Source organism: Tachypleus tridentatus, chromosome 13 (assembly GCF_004210375.1).
Source record: "Tachypleus tridentatus isolate NWPU-2018 chromosome 13, ASM421037v1, whole genome shotgun sequence".
NCBI lineage: Eukaryota > Metazoa > Arthropoda > Merostomata > Xiphosura > Limulidae > Tachypleus > Tachypleus tridentatus.
Genome location: NC_134837.1, coordinates 158,739,156 through 158,760,988, shown reverse-complemented (window position 1 = coordinate 158,760,988; position 21,833 = coordinate 158,739,156). Strand labels below are relative to the sequence as shown.

Below are 21,833 nucleotides of genomic sequence, written 5' to 3'. Positions count from 1 at the left end.
GTATTTATAAGCTTTTTTCTCCCTAGTAATAACAATCAACAGATTATATTCCAGAATATACAGAATTCGCTTTTGCATTAATAAGGGAAGCAACATAAAAATTAACAATATGTCATTTTACTTTCTATTCACACAAGGGGGTCCCGACCATGGAGTATTACATCCAAGAATATTTTTGTCGAACACTAGCCTAACAGGACAATTGAATATGTGCACAGTAAATCCATTGGTACTTTTGTCCCAGTAACATTCATAAAATTTTCCACAGCTATCCGGGTGACGAAACAATCCTGAACGAGTGCAGGCTGATACAGGGATATCGTTTTGACCTCTAACAGTTAGCTTTCCCGCGAGAGAACTGCGGAATTGGTTGATGTCCTCTGATTCTTCTTGAACCCTTTGATTACTTCTAATTAAACCTCCTTCAAGCGGATTGTTTTCGATATTTTCAAGAAAGGTAAATGTATTTGGTACAGGTTCTATAAAAGCTGTTTTGATTGGTTCTACTTGCTGGAGAGGAATATCTTCATTCGATGGCAGTAGATCTGCATCTACATCTAGTCTTTCCCCAGTTGTAAATTCATTCAGATTTCTCAAAAGTTCCTCACGAGGTAGCACTGGGTTAAATTCTTCAACAGCTAAAGTCACATCTAGAGTCTTCTTTGGTTCCTGTAAAAGCTCTTGTTTTGATGGTGGTTCAATACCAGATGGTGGTAAATCACATTCCTCGTCAGCTGTTGTTAAATCCAAAGTTTTTATTGGTTGTGGTGGGAGGTTTTGCTCAACCAAGATCTCTTCAGTAGGTGGTGGTAAGTCATAATTTGTACCAAAAGGTGTTTCAGGGTTTCTTACTGGTTCTTCTGAGACATCTTGTATTAAGTCCTGTCCTTCGGGTGGAGGTAAATCATAATTGTTTTCAACAGATGGTGCATCTATGCTTTTGAGTTGTTGTTCTGGAACACTGTCTATGAGAAGTTCTTCATTAGGTAGCACTGGGTTAAATTCTTCAACAGCTAAAGTCACATCTAGAGTCTTCTTTGGTTGCTGTAAAAGCTCTTGTTTTGATGGTGGTGCAATACCAGATGGGGGTAAATCACATTCCTCGTCAGCTGTTGTTAAGTCCAAAGTTTTTATTGGTTGTGGTGGGAGGTTTTGCTCAACCAAGATCTCTTCAGTAGGTGGTGGTAAGTCATAATTTGTACCAAAAGGTGTTTCAGGGTCTCTTACTGGTTCTTCTGAGACATCTTGTATTAAGACCTGTCCTTCGGGTGGAGGTAAATCATAATTGTTATCAACAGATGGTGCATCTATGCTTTTGAGTTGTTGTTCTGGAACACTGTCTATGAGAAGTTCTTCATTAGGTGGCACTGGGTTAAATTCTTCAACAGCTAAAGTCACATCTAGAGTCTTCTTTGGTTGCTGTGAAAGCTCTTGTTTTGATGGTGGTGCAATACCAGATGGTGGTAAATCACATTCCTCGTCAGCTGTTGTTAAATCCAAAGATTTTATTGGTTGTGGTGGGAGGTTTTGCTCAACCAAGATCTCTTCAGTAGGTGGTGGTAAGTCATAATTTGTACCAAAAGGTGTTTCAGGGTCTCTTACTGGTTCTTCTGAGACATCTTGTATTAAGACCTGTCCTTCGGGTGGAGGTAAATCATAATTGTTATCAACAGATGGTGCATCTATGCTTTTAAGTTGTTGTTCTGGAACACTGTCTATGAGAAGTTCTTCATTAGGTAGCACTGGGTTAAATTCTTCAACAGCTAAAGTCACATCTAGAGTCTTCTTTGGTTGCTGTAAAAGTTCTTGTTTTGATGGTGGTGCAATACCAGATGGGGGTAAATCACATTCCTCGTCAGCTGTTGTTAAATCCAAAGTTTTTATTGGTTGTGGTGGGAGGTTTTGCTCAACCAAGATCTCTTCAGTAGGTGGTGGTAAGTCATAATTTGTACCAAAAGGTGTTTCAGGGTCTCTTACTGGTTCTTCTGAGACATCTTGTATTAAGACCTGTCCTTCGGGTGGAGGTAAATCATAATTGTTATCAACAGATGGTGCATCTATGCTTTGAGTTGTTGTTCTGGAACACTGTCTATGAGAAGTTCTTCATTAGGTAGCACTGGGTTAAATTCTTCAACAGCTAAAGTCACATCTAGAGTCTTCTTTGGTTGCTGTAAAAGCTCTTGTTTTGATGGTGGTGCAATACCAGATGGGGGTAAATCACATTCCTCGTCAGCTGTTGTTAAGTCCAAAGTTTTTATTGGTTGTGGTGGGAGGTTTTGCTCAACCAAGATCTCTTCAGTAGGTGGTGGTAAGTCATAATTTGTACCAAAAGGTGTTTCAGGGTCTCTTACTGGTTCTTCTGAGACATCTTGTATTAAGACCTGTCCTTCGGGTGGAGGTAAATCATAATTGTTATCAACAGATGGTGCATCTATGCTTTTGAGTTGTTGTTCTGGAACACTGTCTATGAGAAGTTCTTCATTAGGTAGCACTGGGTTAAATTCTTCAACAGCTAAAGTCACATCTAGAGTCTTCTTTGGTTGCTGTAAAAGTTCTTGTTTTGATGGTGGTGCAATACCAGATGGGGGTAAATCACATTCCTCGTCAGCTGTTGTTAAATCCAAAGTTTTTATTGGTTGTGGTGGGAGGTTTTGCTCAACCAAGATCTCTTCAGTAGGTGGTGGTAAGTCATAATTTATACCAAAAGGTGTTTCAGGGTCTCTTACTGGTTCTTCTGAGACATCTTGTATTAAGACCTGTCCTTCGGGTGGAGGTAAATCATAATTGTTATCAACAGATGGTGCATCTATGCTTTTGAGTTGTTGTTCTGGAACACTGTCTATGAAAAGTTCTTCATTAGGTGGCACTGGGTTAAATTCTTCAACAGCTAAAGTCACATCGAGAGTCTTCTTTGGTTGCTGTGAAAGCTCTTGTTTTGATGGTGGTGCAATACCAGATGGGGGTAAATCACATTCCTCGTCAGCTGTTGTTAAATCCAAAGATTTTATTGGTTGTGGTGGGAGGTTTTGCTCAACCAAGATCTCTTCAGTAGGTGGTGGTAAGTCATAATTTGTACCAAAAGGTGTTTCAGGGTCTCTTACTGGTTCTTCTGAGACATCTTGTATTAAGACCTGTCCTTCGGGTGGAGGTAAATCATAATTGTTATCAACAGATGGTGCATCTATGCTTTTGAGTTGTTGTTCTGGAACACTGTCTATGAGAAGTTCTTCATTAGGTAGCACTGGGTTAAATTCTTCAACAGCTAAAGTCACATCTAGAGTCTTCTTTGGTTGCTGTAAAAGCTCTTGTTTTGATGGTGGTGCAATACCCGATGGTGGTAAATCACATTCCTCGTCAGCTGTTGTTAAATCCAAAGTTTTTATTGGTTGTGGTGGGAGGTTTTGCTCAACCAAGATCTCTTCAGTAGGTGGTGGTAAGTCATAATTTGTACCAAAAGGTGTTTCAGGGTCTCTTACTGGTTCTTCTGAGACATCTTGTATTAAGACCTGTCCTTCGGGTGGAGGTAAATCATAATTGTTATCAACAGATGGTGCATCTATGCTTTTGAGTTGTTCTGGAACACTGTCTATGAGAAGGTCTTCATTAGGTGGCACTGGGTTAAATTCTTCAACAGCTAAAGTCACATCTAGAGTCTTCTTTGGTTGTTGTAAAAGCTCTTGTTTTGATGGTGGTTCAATACCAGATGGGGGTAAATCACATTCCTCGTCAGCTGTTGTTAAATCCAAAGTTTTTATTGGTTGTGGTGGGAGGTTTTGCTCAAACACGATTTCTTCAGTAGGTGGTGGTAAGTCATAATTTGTACCAAAAGGTGTTTCAGGGTCTCTTACTGGTTCTTCTGAGACATCTTGTATTAAGACCTGTCCTTCGGGTGAAGGTAAATCATAATTGTTATCAACAGATGGTGCATCTATGCTTTTGAGTTGTTGTTCTGGAACACTGTCTATGAGAAGTTCTTCATTAGGTGGCACTGGGTTAAATTCTTCAACAGCTAAAGTCACATCTAGAGTCTTCTTTGGTTGCTGTAAAAGCTTTTGTTTTGATGGTAATTCAATACCAGATGGGGGTAAATCACATTCCTCGTCAGCTGTTGTTAAATCCAAAGTTTTTATTGGTTGTGGTGGGAGGTTTTGTTCAACCAAGATCTCTTCAGTAGGTGGTGGTAAGTCATAATTTGTACCAAAAGGTGTTTCAGGGTCTCTTACTGGTTCTTCTGAGACATCTTGTATTAAGACCTGTCCTTCGGGTGGAGGTAAATCATAATTGTTATCAACAGATGGTGCATCTATGCTTTTGAGTTGTTGTTCTGGAACACTGTCTATGAGAAGTTCTTCATTAGGTGGCACTGGGTTAAATTCTTCAACAGCTAAAGTCACATCTAGAGTCTTCTTTGGTTGCTGTAAAAGCTTTTGTTTTGATGGTAATTCAATACCAGATGGGGGTAAATCACATTCCTCGTCAGCTGTTGTTAAATCCAAAGTTTTTATTGGTTGTGGTGGGAGGTTTTGCTCAACCACGATTTCTTCAGTAGGTGGTGGTAAGTCATAATTTGTACCAAAAGGTGTTTCAGGGTCTCTTACTAGTTCTTCTGAGACATCTTGTATTAAGACCTGTCCTTCGGGTGAAGGTAAATCATAATTGTTATCAACAGATGGTGCATCTATGCTTTTGAGTTGTTGTTCTGGAACACTGTCTATGAGAAGTTCTTCATTAGGTAGCACTGGGTTAAATTCTTCAACAGCTAAAGTCACATCTAGAGTCTTCTTTGGTTGCTGTAAAAGTTCTTGTTTTGATGGTGGTGCAATACCAGATGGGGGTAAATCACATTCCTCGTCAGCTGTTGTTAAATCCAAAGTTTTTATTGGTTGTGGTGGGAGGTTTTGTTCAACCAAGATCTCTTCAGTAGGTGGTGGTAAGTCATAATTTATACCAAAAGGTGTTTCAGGGTCTCTTACTGGTTCTTCTGAGACATCTTGTATTAAGACCTGTCCTTCGGGTGGAGGTAAATCATAATTGTTATCAACAGATGGTGCATCTATGCTTTTGAGTTGTTGTTCTGGAACACTGTCTATGAGAAGTTCTTCATTAGGTGGCACTGGGTTAAATTCTTCAACAGCTAAAGTCACATCTAGAGTCTTCTTTGGTTGCTGTGAAAGCTCTTGTTTTGATGGTGGTGCAATACCAGATGGGGGTAAATCACATTCCTCGTCAGCTGTTGTTAAATCCAAAGTTTTTATTGGTTGTGGTGGGAGGTTTTGCTCAAAAAAGATCTCTTCAGTAGGTGGTGGTAAGTCATAATTTGAACCAAAGGATAGTTTGTCTGGATTTTTAATTAGTTTTTCTTGGTTCTTTTGTTTTATTATGATGCCCCCATTAGTGTGTGGTAAATTATTGTGTACATCATTTCTTTGTGGTATTGAGCCCTTTAATAATGGTTCTGGGTCAACTAGGTCTTCAGCAGGTGGCAGTGAGTCATAATTTTTTACAGCTACTACCAGATCTAGAACCTTTAATGGTGGTTGCAATACCTCTTCTTGATTTGAAAGCTCAAGACCAGATGGTGGTAAATCACACTCTTCCTCATCTACTGAAAAACTTGGAGGTGTAACATATATTGGAATTTCTTCTTGTATTATAATCTCCTGGGTAGGAGTTCGTAGGCCATTGTATTCGTTTCCTGTTAATGCTATATTTGAGGTTGTTAATGGTTGTTGAAAGGTGTTTTGTTGTGGAAAAATACCACTACTGGGTGGCAGTGTATCATAGACGTTGCCAGTTGCTGGAACATCTATAGTAACTGGAAGTTGTTTTGGGATTTTCTCTGTTACTAAAATATTAGGTGGCACCTGCTCACAATCTTCATCAGTTATATGTTCGTCTGATGTTTTAGTGAAAGGCTTTGGATTTTCTGGTTGTATTGAAATCTCATGAGTAGGTGGGGATATATCAAATCTGTTATTATCTTCTGGTACGTCGTGGATTTGTTTTGGCTTCTCTGGAACATTTTTGTATATAAAACCTTCTCCGGTAGGTGGTAATAGATCATAATGCTTTTGATTTATTGTTTCATCTAAATATTTTAGTGGTTGTACTGGAATATCTTTTTGTATTAAGAACGCCTCACCAGTTAGAGGTAGGTCATACAGTTTATCAGGTGATATTACGTCAGGCAACTGCTTAACTTCTCCTAAACTAATCTCTTTGTTAGATGGTAGTAAACCGTTTGCATTTTTGGGTATTTGTTGATATATCGTCTTCAGTGATTGTTTTGATGGTGGATCATCATAGATGCTACTAGATATTGGCTTCAACTGATCGTGTTTGTGTAAAACAATTTCCTCAGTAGGTGGTTGCAGATTATATTCTTCCCCGGTTATTGGAATACTTAAAACATTTAATGGCTGTTTTGGTACTTCTTGTTGTATTATCTTCTCATTAGGTGGAGTCTCTGTTTTATGATCAACATTAATAGCCTCATTTAAATCAAAAGATATAGCATCAGGGACATTTGTTATAGTTCTATCTTGGTGTAGCAAATCATCCCTACTTGACTGTCTTTCACCAGGTGGAGACGCATTTTTATCAATCGGAATATATTCATCTTGTTCAGTGATTCTGTATTTAGGCCTTAGATTAGGATAAATTTGATGAAAAAGTTGTCTTGGTGCTTGATTTGAGTAGTCAAAACTTTTGGCATCATAATATGGTATCTGTGGCACATAAGGAAAGGTATTTTTCTTCGTTTGAGGGGAATGTATAATTACCAAGGGAATGAGTGGAGTGTGCTCATTTGGTAGAATTGGATAAGATGGTGAAATATACCTAGCTGCATTATCATTCACAGGAACATCATCTCTGCTCATAAAATATGAAACTAAGTGACTTCCTATGTATGGCGACAGGGTTGACAGCCTCTCCTGATCACTTTGATATCGACCATAATTTTTATCTTGCACGTAATCCTCATCTCTCCCAAAAAGGGCACCAACGTTTAACTCTCTTAACCGTAATTTATTTGGCGTTAAATTATCGTATTGACCTTTACCATTTGGAATATAATAAGCGTTAAGTCTTTTATGTTCTGGAGAATATGTTTGAAAGTCATATCTACCTGTATTATCAGAAATTATGGGTTTAATTTCACTTATTGAGTCACCTAAATTATCAAACTCTGGAGTTTTCTGTTTAAGAAGTTGATCATCTTGTTGAATTTGATCATTATGCTTTGAAACACTTTGTCTAACTTCATCATCAAAAAATGGATAATCTTGTTTAAACTGACCAATAACGTCTTTGTTATCCTGTGCAACCTCACTAAACAACTGTGGAGTGCTTTGTTCATCTACACTGTAATACTGTGGAGTGCTTTGTTCATCTACAGTGTAATACTTTGAATAGTATTCTGGCACTGGAAATTCAGTTTTTTTCTCATTTCTTTGAAGATCACTTGTGTGTAATAATTCTTCTTTTATACCACCAAATGTTGGCCTTATTTTTTCACCATCCAAATATGCAGTGTACGATTTTTCTACAGGATAAATATCATCAAGTCCAGTGTTAGAGCCTTGTCTAGCTTCCTTATAACTATCTTTTAACCTGTTCTCCCCGTAGCCTCTGATTCGAGTTCCAAATAGTTCATAAAGATTGTAGCATCCAGGAACCAGCCATGGCCAGTTACATAATAATTCTTTTTCATCAAACACCAAGTTAAAAGGACATTTAAATTCAAAAGCTTGAAGGGAGTTATTGCCCCAAAAATCTGTGCAATAGTAAAACCATCTACAGTTTTCCAAATCATGAAAATATCCAGGACCTGGGCAAATAAAAGTATTTTTGGGGATGGGGAATAATTCTCCTGATCCATCACAAGGAGGTGACCAAGAAGGCCAGTTACACACTTCATACCGCTCATCAAAAACGAGGCCTGGTGGACAGTCATACTCAAAGATGGTATATTCATCGCTATACTGGTTAAACTTAACACAGCGGTAAAACCGGCTACAGTCCTCTGAATGTCTATAGTATCCTTGCCGAGAACATACCTTTCCATTATAACCGTCAAAACGGTCAATTATGCCTATTCTATCCACAACATCCACGACTTGAGATTCAACGCCTTCTAGGTATTCCTCTAAATTATCCAGCTCAAGTTTTAATTTTTTATTTTTTTTTACGTTCTTAGAAAATACCTCCCATACATTACGAAGAAGTGGATAAGGGCCTTTTTCACAATTATCTTGGTAGTCGTCTTCATTTATCCACCATAAGGAGGCTCCACCAAGTTTTCTTAAAAGAATATATTTAGCCTGTAAGATTAAAATTTATTTTAGTCTTAACGTAATTTAAGAATATCTACCTGGTCTAAGATACTTATTTCAATGTTCGATTCTATAGTAATATTTGAAAACGCTTACCAAATAAATAATAAAACTTTAAATGTTAAAATTATCACTTCATTCTTACCAAAACCCACCTTTAGTCTTACACTAATTTCATCGTCATATCCAATTCTCAAGTCTCTATGAGAAACAAATGGTGCTGTTTGATCTTTTTCACGTTTTACTGTCCACCAGGGGGCTTCAAATAACTTACAGAGCTATAATAAATAAATAAATCTCATCACACACTTTTAATTATGTTTTGATATAACGCCCAACAATTAAGCATAGTAAAAGTTTAATTTAATTTTTGTCGTGCATATTTCTTAAAGTTTTTTTTAAACAAATCTGAAAAAGGAATTAACGCATTATAGAATTTATAAAGTGGGCAGCATAGCCCAGTAACTAATCATTTGGACTCAGTAAGAAAGTTGTGTGTCCGAGGCTCGCTCGCGCCATGTTATTGTATCTGTAAGCAAGACAATTTATATGATAGACATCAACGAGTAGGTGGGAGTTACCCTACGATGGACCGACATCCTAGCTAGGGCGAACATCTTTTCATGGTTATCCGCTTGTGTCATTGAAACTGCAGTTCAGCACCGGTTTGTATGTGCTGTTAGCCTTATTGGTTTTATGACCAAGAAAATATACACGTATTAAAAAAATTAATAAGATTTAGCAGTAAATCGTGAACTAATTTGAATGCCTGATATCTGCGCATGTAATTACAGAATCTATTTAAAATCCACTGCATATTCTTGAAACTGAAAAATAACAGTCGCAGAAAAAGTTAATCTAATGTAATTAAAAGCAGAGCAACATAAAAGAATAACACTGAAGGCTATTTGCACTCTTTAAATCAATGAATACATTAGACATATTAGTACTGAAGACTTTACCTACCACTACACACACTAGACATATTAGTACTGAAGACTTTACCTACCACCACACACACTAGACATATTAGTACTGAAGACTTTACCTACCACCACACACACTAGACATACTAGTACTGAAGACTTTACCTACCACCACACACACTAGATATATTAGTACTGAAGACTTTACCTACCACCACACACACATATTTCTAACCTTCACACCCTAGTTGCTTCCCCTGCTTCTTGACAACGACTTTACTGGTCGCGTTTACGTTTCTGATATCAGGATTTTTCGATAAACAGTCATGTCAGAATGTGGTCAAAAGTGATTCTTGTGATTTCAATCTCTTCTTCAACACCTTTCTCAAAAAAATAGTTCTTGAAGTTGAGATGTGACTAAAAGATTATGAGCCTCACCAATCTTAAATTCTTGTTTATTAATTTATTAATGGTATTAGGGGATATTTTCAGCTTCATACATGGATTTTGAGGCCAGAGAGTCCTCTTTCTTAACAATAGTTTTCATTTTGTAAATGAGGGCGTTGATCCTCATTGCCTGGGTTAAGTGTGTCAAAGTTCGCTCAAGTCTTAAATGCTCTTCTTTGAAAGTTTTTCACGCCATTGGGAAATACTGGAGAGTCACTTTTAGCAAAACTGTGCATTCGTTAGATACACATCATTTGACAATCTCACTGTGTAGACGTTTCTCAAAGTAAAGAGCAGTCATATTCCCACAGTCATTGGTCATTGATCAACTTTTCAATACATTTTATAAACCTGGTCTTTGAAGCCTTTCTTGGATCCGAGACCATTGGTCTAGAATCTTTACACATTCGCAAAGAAACAGTGGCTGATTTTATGTACATTTTTGTAATGTGCATGCCACTCTCTGCGAGTTATGCTTAAGTAATGGTTAATTAATTAAGTAACGAAACTGAGAACTGAAAGCAAGACAAACTACATTTAAAAAGCAACAGTTTTAGAAACAAAAGCTGAAACGACATTTAGGATTTTAATACAAGTATCCTATCATTTGTGAAAATAGATTACAGTAATATAACATATTCTTTAAATACCAAAATATCCATACATGTGAAATTAAGATACCAACTTTCGGTGTTCCGTCCTAACCATAATACAAAAACGAATTCATTTCATCCATAAATTACAAAATTATCAATTTCGTGATTAATCAATATATCTTACGTAGCAACAACAACAATAAAAACAAACAAACATAAACATGTTTCAAACTGAGGGAAAGAAACTTAACCGAATAAAAAATAAAATTTCTCGCCTTATTATAAGGAGTAGTCCACACTTTAACGATGAACCTCGATGATTCGCTACTGGCATTCACTTTGTAAACTACTGCATGAGCTGGTATACCAATCACCAACTTTTCTCTTGGTACACCCAGCGAAAGCATCAGATCAGCTAAGGAGTCCTAGAAAAATAATTGTGCTAGTTAAACTACAGAAACAAATTGCTAATTGACGTCTCCGCCCAGTATGTGGATTAGCATACAAGTTTATCTGTAACGTATAGTACATTCGACATGCATATGTTTTTGTTCTATATTCTTTCTGTGTAGGTAACTGTTAAGTGTTGTATTGTATCAAAATTCATTGTTTTCAGTATGAATACGTAATGTATTTGTTTTGTGAAACTGGGATAAGCAATGTCTCGTAAATATTGCCTGTAATATTAGGCTAAGATATTGCATACATATTACATAACATTACATACAACACAGAAGCTGGATACTGTGTGAATATTAAATTTTGTTGTTTTTTTTTGTTTCTTATTAATTTCGCGCAAAGCTACTCGAGGGCTATCTGCCCTAGCTGTCCCTAATTTAGCAGTGTAAGACTAGAGGAAAGGCAGCTGGTCATCACCACCCGCCGCTAACTCTTGGGCTACTCTTTTACCAACGCATAGTGGGATTGACCGTAACATATAACGCCCCCACGGCTAAAAGGGGCGCGCATGTTTGGCGCGACGGGGATGCGAACCCGCGACCCTCGGATGGGAGTCGCACGCCTTAACCCACTTGGCCATGCCAGACATTAAATATCATTATCTATAATATAATGGATAGATAATGTGTAAATATTATATAATATTGAATATAACATAAAGGCTGATATTATATAACACTGCATATAATGCAGGTGCTAGCTGGTGTCTAGATATGATATATCACTGAATGAAAACCTATTTCTTGCAATAAAAGTATTTAATTAAAACAGATGTATGTAAACCGTAAAGTAGATTTTAGAAAGAGATACAAACATATAATTCAAATTCAGTAACTATGTATGCCACTTGTTTAAATGTGTTCATTATTTCGTTACTTCATATTATATATAGTTGATTGTCATACAAGTATACAACGCCTTCGTGGGAGTGTCAAAATACGTTTTTGTCCATATCAAACGTGCAGAGTAAATACCAGTGACTTGACCACATAGAAAATGGTACAAGTTATAAGAGAAAACAATAACATTATAAAAAAAAGGGCAACATACCATGTTTTCCATGTCACCTACACCATGTAAACGTCCCGGATGTATGAACTCACTACCTCCTGCACTGTCCAGCATGTCAAAGGCAGGTAGATTGAAAAAATCCACGTATCTAAAGATAAGGATAATTCTTTGAAGTTTGTTATTTAAGAATAATATTTCACGTTTCTAGCAATACATTTATCATTTATGTTGCTGTTAGTTTACATTTCAATATGGAAATCAAAAATATATTTCTTAACATCAAGACAGTACTAAAGGGAGATAGACAGTTTGTTTTTAATTAATTTTAACTAGATAATAGGCTATCTGTGCTCTGCCCACCACGAGTACAGAAACCTATTTCCAAGGGGTTTGAGTCCACAGACATACCGCTTCGTCACTGGGAGATAAAGAGAGAGAGAGAGAGGGGGGGAGCTTGACATACACTATGTGTATTTTATTATTATTATTTAAGTATACTATTTTGTATATATGACCCTTTAAAAAGCCTTACCCACTACTGTTAAATGGCCTTAATATTGAGACTAAAGGTTCACACACTGAAATATTGGGCCCGACATGACCAGGTGGTTAAAACACACGACTCGTAATCTGAGGGTCGCGGGTTCGAATTCCCGTCACACCAAACATGCTCGCCCTTTCAGCCGTGTGGACGTTATAATGTGACGGTCAATCCCACTATTCGTTGGTAAAAGAGTAGCCCAAGAGTTGGCGGTGGGTGGTGATGACTAATTCCCTTCCCTCTAGTCTCACACTGCTAAATTATGGACGGCTAACGCAGATAGCCCTAGTCTGGCTTTGCGCCAAGTTCAAAATAAACATATCTTACATAATACGACATTTCCTTCTCCTAAATATTAAATATAATAAACATTATAAAGAGTAATAAATTTCTATTAGTGTGTTTACAGAGCAATATTTTACCTTATACAGTGTATTTCTACTACGAACATATTTTTACTGTTTTAATATAAATTTATCTCAGTCTATTATTTTGGATGTTTTTGTTCTTGTTCGTGTTGTTTGTCTTTTCCACCTTCACATCTATGATCAAAGGAAGAAATGATTTATCAGCATTTAGTATTCATTCATTAAAATAGCCTAACGTAGAAAATAACATTATTTTTTTATTTTTTAGCCAAAACAACATGTTCTCTTGTTGAGGTGTCAAAAGACAGTTCGTATGGATTCCAAGAATAACTTGATACATCATGCTTGAAAAGACTGACTATCATTCTAACCTGTTCTTGATAGAGTACAGTTGTATTATTGATATATATTGTACCGTATTCTGATTCTCAGAGATAAACGTAATAATAACTTATAATATTCGTGAATAGCTATGATATAGTCATATAACAGAAGAATATCGGCTTGTTTTGGTTTGGCATATTTATCTCTTATAATAGCACTCAGTTTTTGTCTGTCATGAAAATGTACGAGCCCTTCGTTTCAACAACTGTAAACGAAAGGCGAATGTAAGTACACTTTAGTAGCTATTTGTACAACATCATATGAAAAGCTTATCAAAATTTTTAAAAAGATCTTATATTTATTTGTATAATAATATTACAAGTTTATTTATTTATAATATTAAATACAGTTAAGGTTAGCCATAATTACATTAAAGCAGGAAATGTACACAGCAGGTATTTACGAAAGGCTTACCTAATGTTAAGCCTAAGACAAGTGGACTTAAAGATTTTGGTGTCTGCGGTTAGAAATCTTCATGTTTTTTTTTTTTTTAATCCTATCTTTAAAGATGTACTGTTCCAATAAAAATACTAATTTGGACGCAAAAGTTTTGTATGTCACCGCTGGTGTATATCTACTCCATACTTGTCCACTTGTTCCTCAGTAAGAACGCTTCCAATAAATTGTAGTTTGATATTATCAACTTCTAGCAACCACCTTATTATTACAATCTGTACGTCATATATTATATAGTGTTATAAGATAAACGATTCACAGTGTACACAAAAATATAAAACTGACCTTGATAAGTAACCAAAGTTGTAGCCATTAATGAGACTGAAGGCTTTCCTTGATACTGTTATTCCAATAATACGGTCATTGGGAACAACCCTCTTATCTAGAGATTCCCGTATTACCTGTGAGATAAAATAAGTTGGTAAAATATTTTTATGGAATGGAGAAAATTAGGTACATTTTTTAATTTTAATTTAATTTAAAACGTACATTTGTTTGATAGAGAATCAAACACTTCGTGCATTTATACTAACCTTTATCAAGTGTGTAACCCCTTCTTTATGATGATCCAGGTTGTCCAACCTGCTGTACCCTCTATATTCAATACCAATGACTACACCATCCACATTATAGCTGTCAACAAACGTTCGGATAGATTCGGCAAAGTCCAGTGAGACTTGGGGCTCAACATCTACCTCTGAGTTAGTCAGGCTTTTTTCGTTCTTAATATTGGTTCCTCGTAAAGAAACTAAAACTTTGACATGTGGGTTGATTTCCTTTAACGAAGTTAGTGTCTTTAAATTACCTATGTGAGAAAAAAGGTGTATACAATATATGGGAGGTTTCTTAAGACAGATGTGAAAAACGTCCACAAAAGTAATACTCACGCTTGTTTTCTCCATCGTTGTTAAAATGACTTTAATAATAACGACATAAATGTATTGAGACAACTTTTAGTGGGAGTAGTCAATTTGTCCTATAAATATACCGTTATATGTCTTTAAACTGAGATAAGACATACAATATTCGAAGTATCTAGTTTGTTTGTTTTTGAATTTCGCGCAAAGCTACTCGTGGGCTATGTGAACTAGCCGTCCCTAATTTAGCAGTGTAAGGCTAGAGGGAAGGCAGCTAGTAATCAACACCCACCGCCAGTTCTTGGGCTACTCTTTTACCAACAAATAGTGGGATTGACTGCACATTATAACGCGCCCAAGGCTGAAAGGGCAAGCATGATTGGTATGACAGGGATGCGAAACCGCGACCCTCAGAGTACGAATAGAACTCTTTAACCCACCTGGCCATGCCGGGCTATATATAAAGTTATAATGGTTTTTAAGATGACTGAACAGCCGTATAAAGAGAAGCTAAATCAGTTATGGTGGTAGTGGCTGAGGTATCAGTTCTTATAGTGTAGTTCAGGATATTTATCGGTTAAAATATTAGTTGCAGTGTAGTACAGGATATTTATCGGTTAAAACTATTAGTTGCAGTGTAGTAAAGGATATTTATCGGTTAAAACTATTAGTTGCAGTGTTAGACTTAGTTTAAAGCATTATGTCAGGTATTGCAATCTTCAATCCTACACAAAATCATAGCAATTCTCTTTTGCTTGCGTTGTTTACCATTTCATAATGGAATTTATTTCTCTTCCTAGATTTATTATTTCATCCACATGAAATGCTGAATCCAATCATAAGTTCTTAAGTTATTTTCAATTCAAATCACAATATTAAAACAACCAAACCTTAATTTAAGTACGAGGACTCTTCCCATTTCCAGGAAGTAAAGGCTTCTTACCATTCGTTTCTGGAACTAAGGTCAGATTTGGAAGAACACTCAAGTAACTATAAACTATGTGAGTGCAAAGACAGGGATTTATGAAGTTTGGCTTAAAAGTGTCATCGTCAGCGTTGAAGTAGCATATGACTCTTTTTACGGGTTGACTGTTTATATCACAGGATACTGTAAACAAGAGAAGCAAAAATATACTTGTTTAAAACAGGATATATAGCGTCATCTGTTGGGTGATTTGTAAAGTATATTTATTTATAAAAAAGTGTTTATAAACAATTTAATGTGTCAGAGTTATTATTCAAGATTTTTCTAATATTTGATAAAGATACCTAGTAATTTTTTTTTACAATCTGTTAGAGAAGAAAAGACATAATAAGAGAGTGCGAAATTTTGTGAACTGCCACAAAATTATTTCATGAATTATGGGACCGCAACTGACTTTCTTATCTAACTGCCCATTTCATATTTTCCATTTTTACAAATATACTTTATATACATTTTTCATACTTTTAAATTTTTAACTAAGATCTGGATTTAATTTTTATACTATTAGAAAACCATGTTTAATTTCTCAAACTTTATTTCAAGATAAATAAATAAAAATAATAAACAAAAAAGCTATTGATAGTTTTAAGACATACATCATCAGGTTAACTAATTTCTCTTTGTAGTTGATGCAACATGAAATTTTCGACTTGAATTTAACGTACTTTGCATTCTCGCAGGAATACAGTAAGAGCGAAAATATACAAAGAGCTAATCTCACGTGATACGAACAATTTGCATATACCAATACTAAGGCACACTGTCGTTAATGCAATCCTAGAGGTACCTCTAGCAACATAATTAGCGCCTACATATTTGATCACGACAATACGGTAACCATTTGACAAGCACGAAGCTAATCTTATGCCTAAAAATATATATTTATCATATCCCTTTAAGAGAAAGAATATTCTCATAGCAATATTCTTAAATAATGTGTAGCTACAATACTCTAAACTTTCGACAATTATACCTTCAATGTTCTCCTTGAAAGTGGAAGAAAAAAACATGACGTAACAAGGAGCTCCGAAATGACACTATAAGTTAATGGTAACTAAAGTTCTAGTATGCAAAGTGAAGGCTGTGACTATGAAAAAACGTCTCTAACCTGAAGAATCATAGCAATGGAGCTGGGCATACCTGTGGAAAATGTAAACAAGGAACTAAACAACGATTTGAAGTTGTCGAGTGTTCAGCCATGTCCCGCAGGTGTTTTACAAAAGGGATGCCTTAAGAAACTGCAATTGTAGTTTGAATCCATATGTGTTACGTTTTCTGATCTGGCTCCAATGATCGTCCATACTTTCGACCTGCTTAAAAATGGTAATGGAACCCGACATCCACGTACAGTGGAGAGTTTGCTTTGAATTTCACACAAAGCTACAAGAGGGCTATGTGTGCTAGCCGGGCCTAATTTACCAGTGTAAGACTAAATGGAAGGCAGCTAGTCATCGTTACCTACCGTCAACTGTTGGGTTACTCTTTAACGAATGAATAGTGGGATTGATCATGAAATTATAACACCCCGACGGCCGAAGGAGCGAGCATGTTTGTGTGAGGGGGATTTTAACTCGCGATCCTGAGAATGCGAGTCGAGCGCCGTAACCATCTGGCCATGCCGGGACACAGTACAGAATCTGCGAAATTTTTGTCAAGATGTATGTTCTGAAATTAACCATGATGTTCCACACTCAGCCATTATTGTTAGGCCCATATACATCTGAGTTTTAACAATAACTCACCCATTATTGTTAGGCTGAGTACTATCGACAGTGGAGAAAATAAAGGTCAAATAATTCTTAGCGTACGAATGATCTTATTTGATGTATTATATCCGGCGGCTTTGATCATCATGCTATCGAAATATATCTCATGCAAATTATCTAACTTCATTTTGAGAATTAATTAAGCATTCACAAAATTTACTATGTCCGAATGCATTTCGCCCTCTACAGAAGATTAATAACAAAACACTCACCTGTTTCATTACTTGTAGGGACTGCGTCAGCACAAGAGCTAAGAAACAGCAGTAGAAACACCGCTAATAAAGTGAAGTAGGACCTATACATCTGCGTGGAATAAACTTTCCAATTAATTGTTAATAATCTTCTAATTTTTAAAACGTAACGCGTCTTTATAACACTTATTTTTTGTGGTGTTGTCAGGATAATAATTTTAAAATAATAAAATAACAAACAGTCTTTTTGATTTAAAGAGATTAACACCTCACGGTATGCCGCTCGTACAGCCGTAAGTCTACGGATTTACAACGAAAAATTAGGGGTTCGATTCCCCTCAGTGGACTCAGCAGATAGCCCGATGTGGTTTTGCTATAATAAAACACACACACACACACCTTACAAATAAAATTTAAAAAATATTATATGAATCAAAAAGAACGGTTAACAATATTTCTAATTAACGTTTTTGCAAAAAACAAATTATGATTTTATTTTATTTTGAGGTCATTTTTGTTAACTCAACGATACGCACCCACAACCCCGTAGAACATATATTTGTGTGAATAGATATTTATTTTGTTAAAAGTCTCATTCATAAAGCAATATTATAGTCCAAAAAATGGCGGTTCTATCATCCAACATTTGAATTGGTTTTTCTATCAGAAACTCTTTTAATAGCAAGAACATTCAAAATGAATTAACAGTTTAATCTAAAATAGATTAAATCTAAAAATTTAAACTAAATTGAATCACGCTGTATAATGTATTACACAAAACCTTGTCCGATGTCGCAACTGAGGACACGTCTTTCGGTTTCAGAACAGTTCTCTGAATTAATGAATTAACTTCAAAATGCTTACAAAGAGTTTTTAGTTAAAGGTTAATAATATAATACGTTTTAATTCATTTTGTATTATTCATGTTAAATTCCTTTTCAGAACAAGATAACAGTTCCTCACAAACTGTGCATAAGTAAGTACAGGAGAGTTTACTGGGTTTACTTTAATAAACTAATTTCAAATCCAACAGAATCTTTTAAACCATGACACTTTAAAGACCTAATATAAATCGGAAAACAAAGAGAAGTTTTGGTGTTGCAACCTCTATGTTCAAGAAACAAAATATTTTCGAAAAAAAACTACCTAGTTTAATTAAAATTGGTCGCTGTAAAAAAACAAACTATGTAATTTAATTAAAACTGGTCGCTGTAAAATGTTTACAGGTCTCTCGACAGTACTGTAAAGTAGCACGAGCTAAAATGGTATATCGTTTTAACAAAGTGTATGAGCAAATATTAAATTTCTCAAGATTCTTTAATTAGGTTACAAAAGTTCATACACAAGCTTGAACATTCACAGTGTTTAATGCATTGGAAAGTATAGTTTAATATTGAAAGTATGAATTCAGTCAACAGGTTTTCCTGCCCCTGGGCGGGTGGGTAACACGCATATGTACACACACCTAATAATAAAACTAGAATTTTTTTTTTTATAAATACTTAGATTAAGCAAACATGGTGTAACAATTATAAGTTGTTAGGACTCTTTTACTTACACTGTTTATTTCCACAAAAACTTAACACAAAATATAATCACGTAAGCTTCAGTAATATTTATGAAAACACAATTAATTAAAATAGAAAATAGCAATACGAAAGAAATAATCCTTGTAAATTATTTGAGATTACGATACTACAGAATAACGAAAGTTACAGTAATATTGGGTTTTCATTGTAATTCAATTGATGTTTCGTTATTGTTTTAGCGCAAAGCTAAAATATTCACCTGCTCTGTTTAGTGTAGGCAATGGAGTCATGGGTTTTAGCATTTTAAATTACTAAATTTAGCGCTGACCAGCTAGGGGGGCTACGTATTGGAAATAACTTTTTTTTGTAGGCTAAATATTGTGATATGGCTGAAAACGTTTTAACTGAAACGTCGCTAATTAAAGGTATAATTGCTGCCCTGGGCTTTAGTTGTTAACATGACCATGGTTAATATACTACATAGTAATGTATCTAAGCGAAATGTGCGAAATTTTAATAAAGAAAATTAATCGATATTACTATATTTCTTTTACGTTAATTGAAACATAACTTATCACACATTTGCCTCACTATATAAAGGTTCTACATATCCATAAAACTATTTAAAGTGCAATTACCGTATACATTGTTTACTGTTCTTTCAGTCTAAAGAATTTGATACGACTTGTAAAATATTCGCAGTGTGTTATTAGAGATTTTATTTGAACGGATAGTAATGAGGACTGAGACAAGTTGTATCTTTCTGATAATGTCGGATGAGTTTCAAAAGTATTGTATGTTTTAATAAAGAAAGTCGTTATATATTACTGGAATATCCATAAGATATATTCATGTTCCCAAATGTTATATTATGAACTTCATCCATATAAATAAATCTTCTCTGTGAACGTATTGGTGACCATTAAACAAGGTTTAGAAAGCACTTGCCGCTGTGATGAAATCTAGACGTTCTTTGTTAATAGAAACAATGAGTTAACGTATTGTTTTAGCTGGTAAGATTGCCCCTTTGTTTATGTCTCTTTCTTAGCCACGAAACTGATGTTATTGTTTTTGTTTATTTGTTTGTTTTAGAACAAAGCGACATTGGATTAAATGTTCTGTCCACTGCAGAAAATCGAGCCTCGGATTTTAGCGTCGTAAGTCCTGATTAACTTATCGTTGTTCCACCAGGAAATCCCAGGAAGTTCTGGTGATGACAACAGTCGGAATACCATAAATTATTGTTTGAGACTTAACGGGAACATTAACTTCAATGCAGGGCCAAAGATAAGTATTGTGAGAAGAGTGGAATACTCAGCATCTGTTTCAACATGTCATTTTTCTTTTAACTCTAAACGTGCAGTCGAATTTGAAGAAAGACAAGTGTACGATACCAAACTTACCAAAAGCCTGTGACAACAGCAAAATTAACACGATGGTCTATTTCCATGTAAACATGTAAGTATACACTAGTTTTGGATATTACGTCCAATAAATCACTATCAACAAAACCAGTAAAAACCTCAGATACTAACTATATATTCAGATGTCGCACATGGAATTAACTTACATAATTTCCAAAAAAGTCTGTCTTCGCCAGCATTCTGAGAGTTACTGTTTTTACTTTCTTATGGACACGATACTGTTACATTACAAAGAATAATACCGCTTTTTGGTCATGATTCAAAAGAAAATCGTATGTATAATTCGTGAATAGCATTGTTCACCTCCCACAAGAACAAATTTCTGATTTTTATCAGAAAAAGAGTAGTTATTCTTTCAGTTTTGTCATGTACAACACTGCTTCTCAGAACAAGTTTGTTTACTATCCCTTCATTATGTTATTGAAACTGCTGAGAGAAGTAAAGCAACACTACTCGAGAACTCAAGCGGAAGTACCCTGAACATAATCGAACATCACCTGGACTTCATAATGCTGGTGTCGTGCATTGCACCAGGACAAAACAAACTCTTAGAACAATAATTTTGAAAATGTTAGTGTAATGTGATAAAATATGAGTAGTACTTGAAAAACAAACATTAGCGTTGATAAAAAAAATAAATATAATTCCTAATAAGTGTGTGTGTATGTTTTTATTATAGCAAAGCCACTACGGGCTATTTGCTGTGTCTACCGAGGAAAATGGAATCCCTGATTTTAGCATTGTAAATCCGAAGACTTACTGCTGTCCCAGCAGGGGACAATTCTTAATAAAATTACCAATTTATTTATATCACAACTTAAGTTTCGTGTAAATTAAAAAACAAACAAACGAATTTCCAAATAACTGCTTTAAACACTGTCGTAATTCCAGTAAAAGTAGCGGAATTTTTTTTTAAAATAAATGTTATTTAAGAAGTTTTCCGAGGAATTTTGGTTGTGTTAACTAAGTTATTTTTTCAGGCAGACATTTGGTATAATGCACTAGTTAAAATTTAATGTAAGTTTAGAAAAAAACAACACAGTATGAATATCACACTTGCCTTTATTTTACACATAAGTCGTGCCATAACCTTTTAGTTTTATATACATTATCACACAGCTTACCTTAATAACATTCAGCAATACATCCTGTCCATTCCGGGGTTGACACTAACTGCTTAGGAATGGAAAACAAAATTTTTTGAACCTATCTTAAGTACTCGTTGTGAAAGATAATGGAATATAAAACTAATATCTTACAACAAGAACACAGATAGTGATATCAGCTTACCTGACCGAAGTGTTAATCAAGAGTTGCCATAAAGCTCTAGTCTTCTTTAGCGCCACCGTAACCCATTCCCAATATTTTTACTTTGAAAAAATAACCCCGCCTTCTTTTCAAATTATGCAATTCCACTTCGTTAGACTGTAAATTAGAAATCTGATTTGTTTGCTCAGTTAGTTTAGTTATAGCCTTCACAAATAAGTTTTTTTTTTTTTTTCAAATATGGCGTTTTCAATAAGCTGCATATAAGCATACTGCGTTCCACTTCCGTTT

General features: G+C 35.3%; 1 protein-coding gene across 1 annotated transcript; it reads right to left on the bottom strand.

Moving 5' to 3' along the window:
- Window positions 1-2,029: 2,029 nt before the first annotated feature.
- On the bottom strand, window positions 2,030-21,535 carry LOC143236346 (uncharacterized). The gene is made up of 9 exons (XM_076474620.1): window positions 21,401-21,535; window positions 17,345-17,435; window positions 15,325-15,489; window positions 14,058-14,329; window positions 13,810-13,925; window positions 11,815-11,923; window positions 10,581-10,730; window positions 8,492-8,614; window positions 2,030-8,324 (listed from the first exon to the last, which is right to left on the bottom strand). Exons 2-9 carry the CDS (start codon window positions 17,433-17,435, stop codon window positions 2,058-2,060), a joined length of 7,293 nt encoding a protein of 2,430 aa, XP_076330735.1. The 5' UTR covers window positions 21,401-21,535; the 3' UTR covers window positions 2,030-2,057.
- Window positions 21,536-21,833: the final 298 nt, after the last annotated feature.

Bases quoted from the DNA above. Each gene is read 5' to 3' on its own strand.
- LOC143236346 (XM_076474620.1), bottom strand. From the start codon at position 17,435: ATGTATAGGTCCTACTTCACTTTATTAGCGGTGTTTCTACTGCTGTTT. The intron at 15,490-17,344 runs GTGAGTGTTTTG...TCTTGTTTACAG, and splicing joins CCCTACAAGTAATGAAACAG to TATCCTGTGATATAAACAGT. The intron at 13,926-14,057 runs GTTAGTATAAAT...TTTATCTCACAG, and splicing joins GGGTTACACACTTGATAAAG to GTAATACGGGAATCTCTAGA.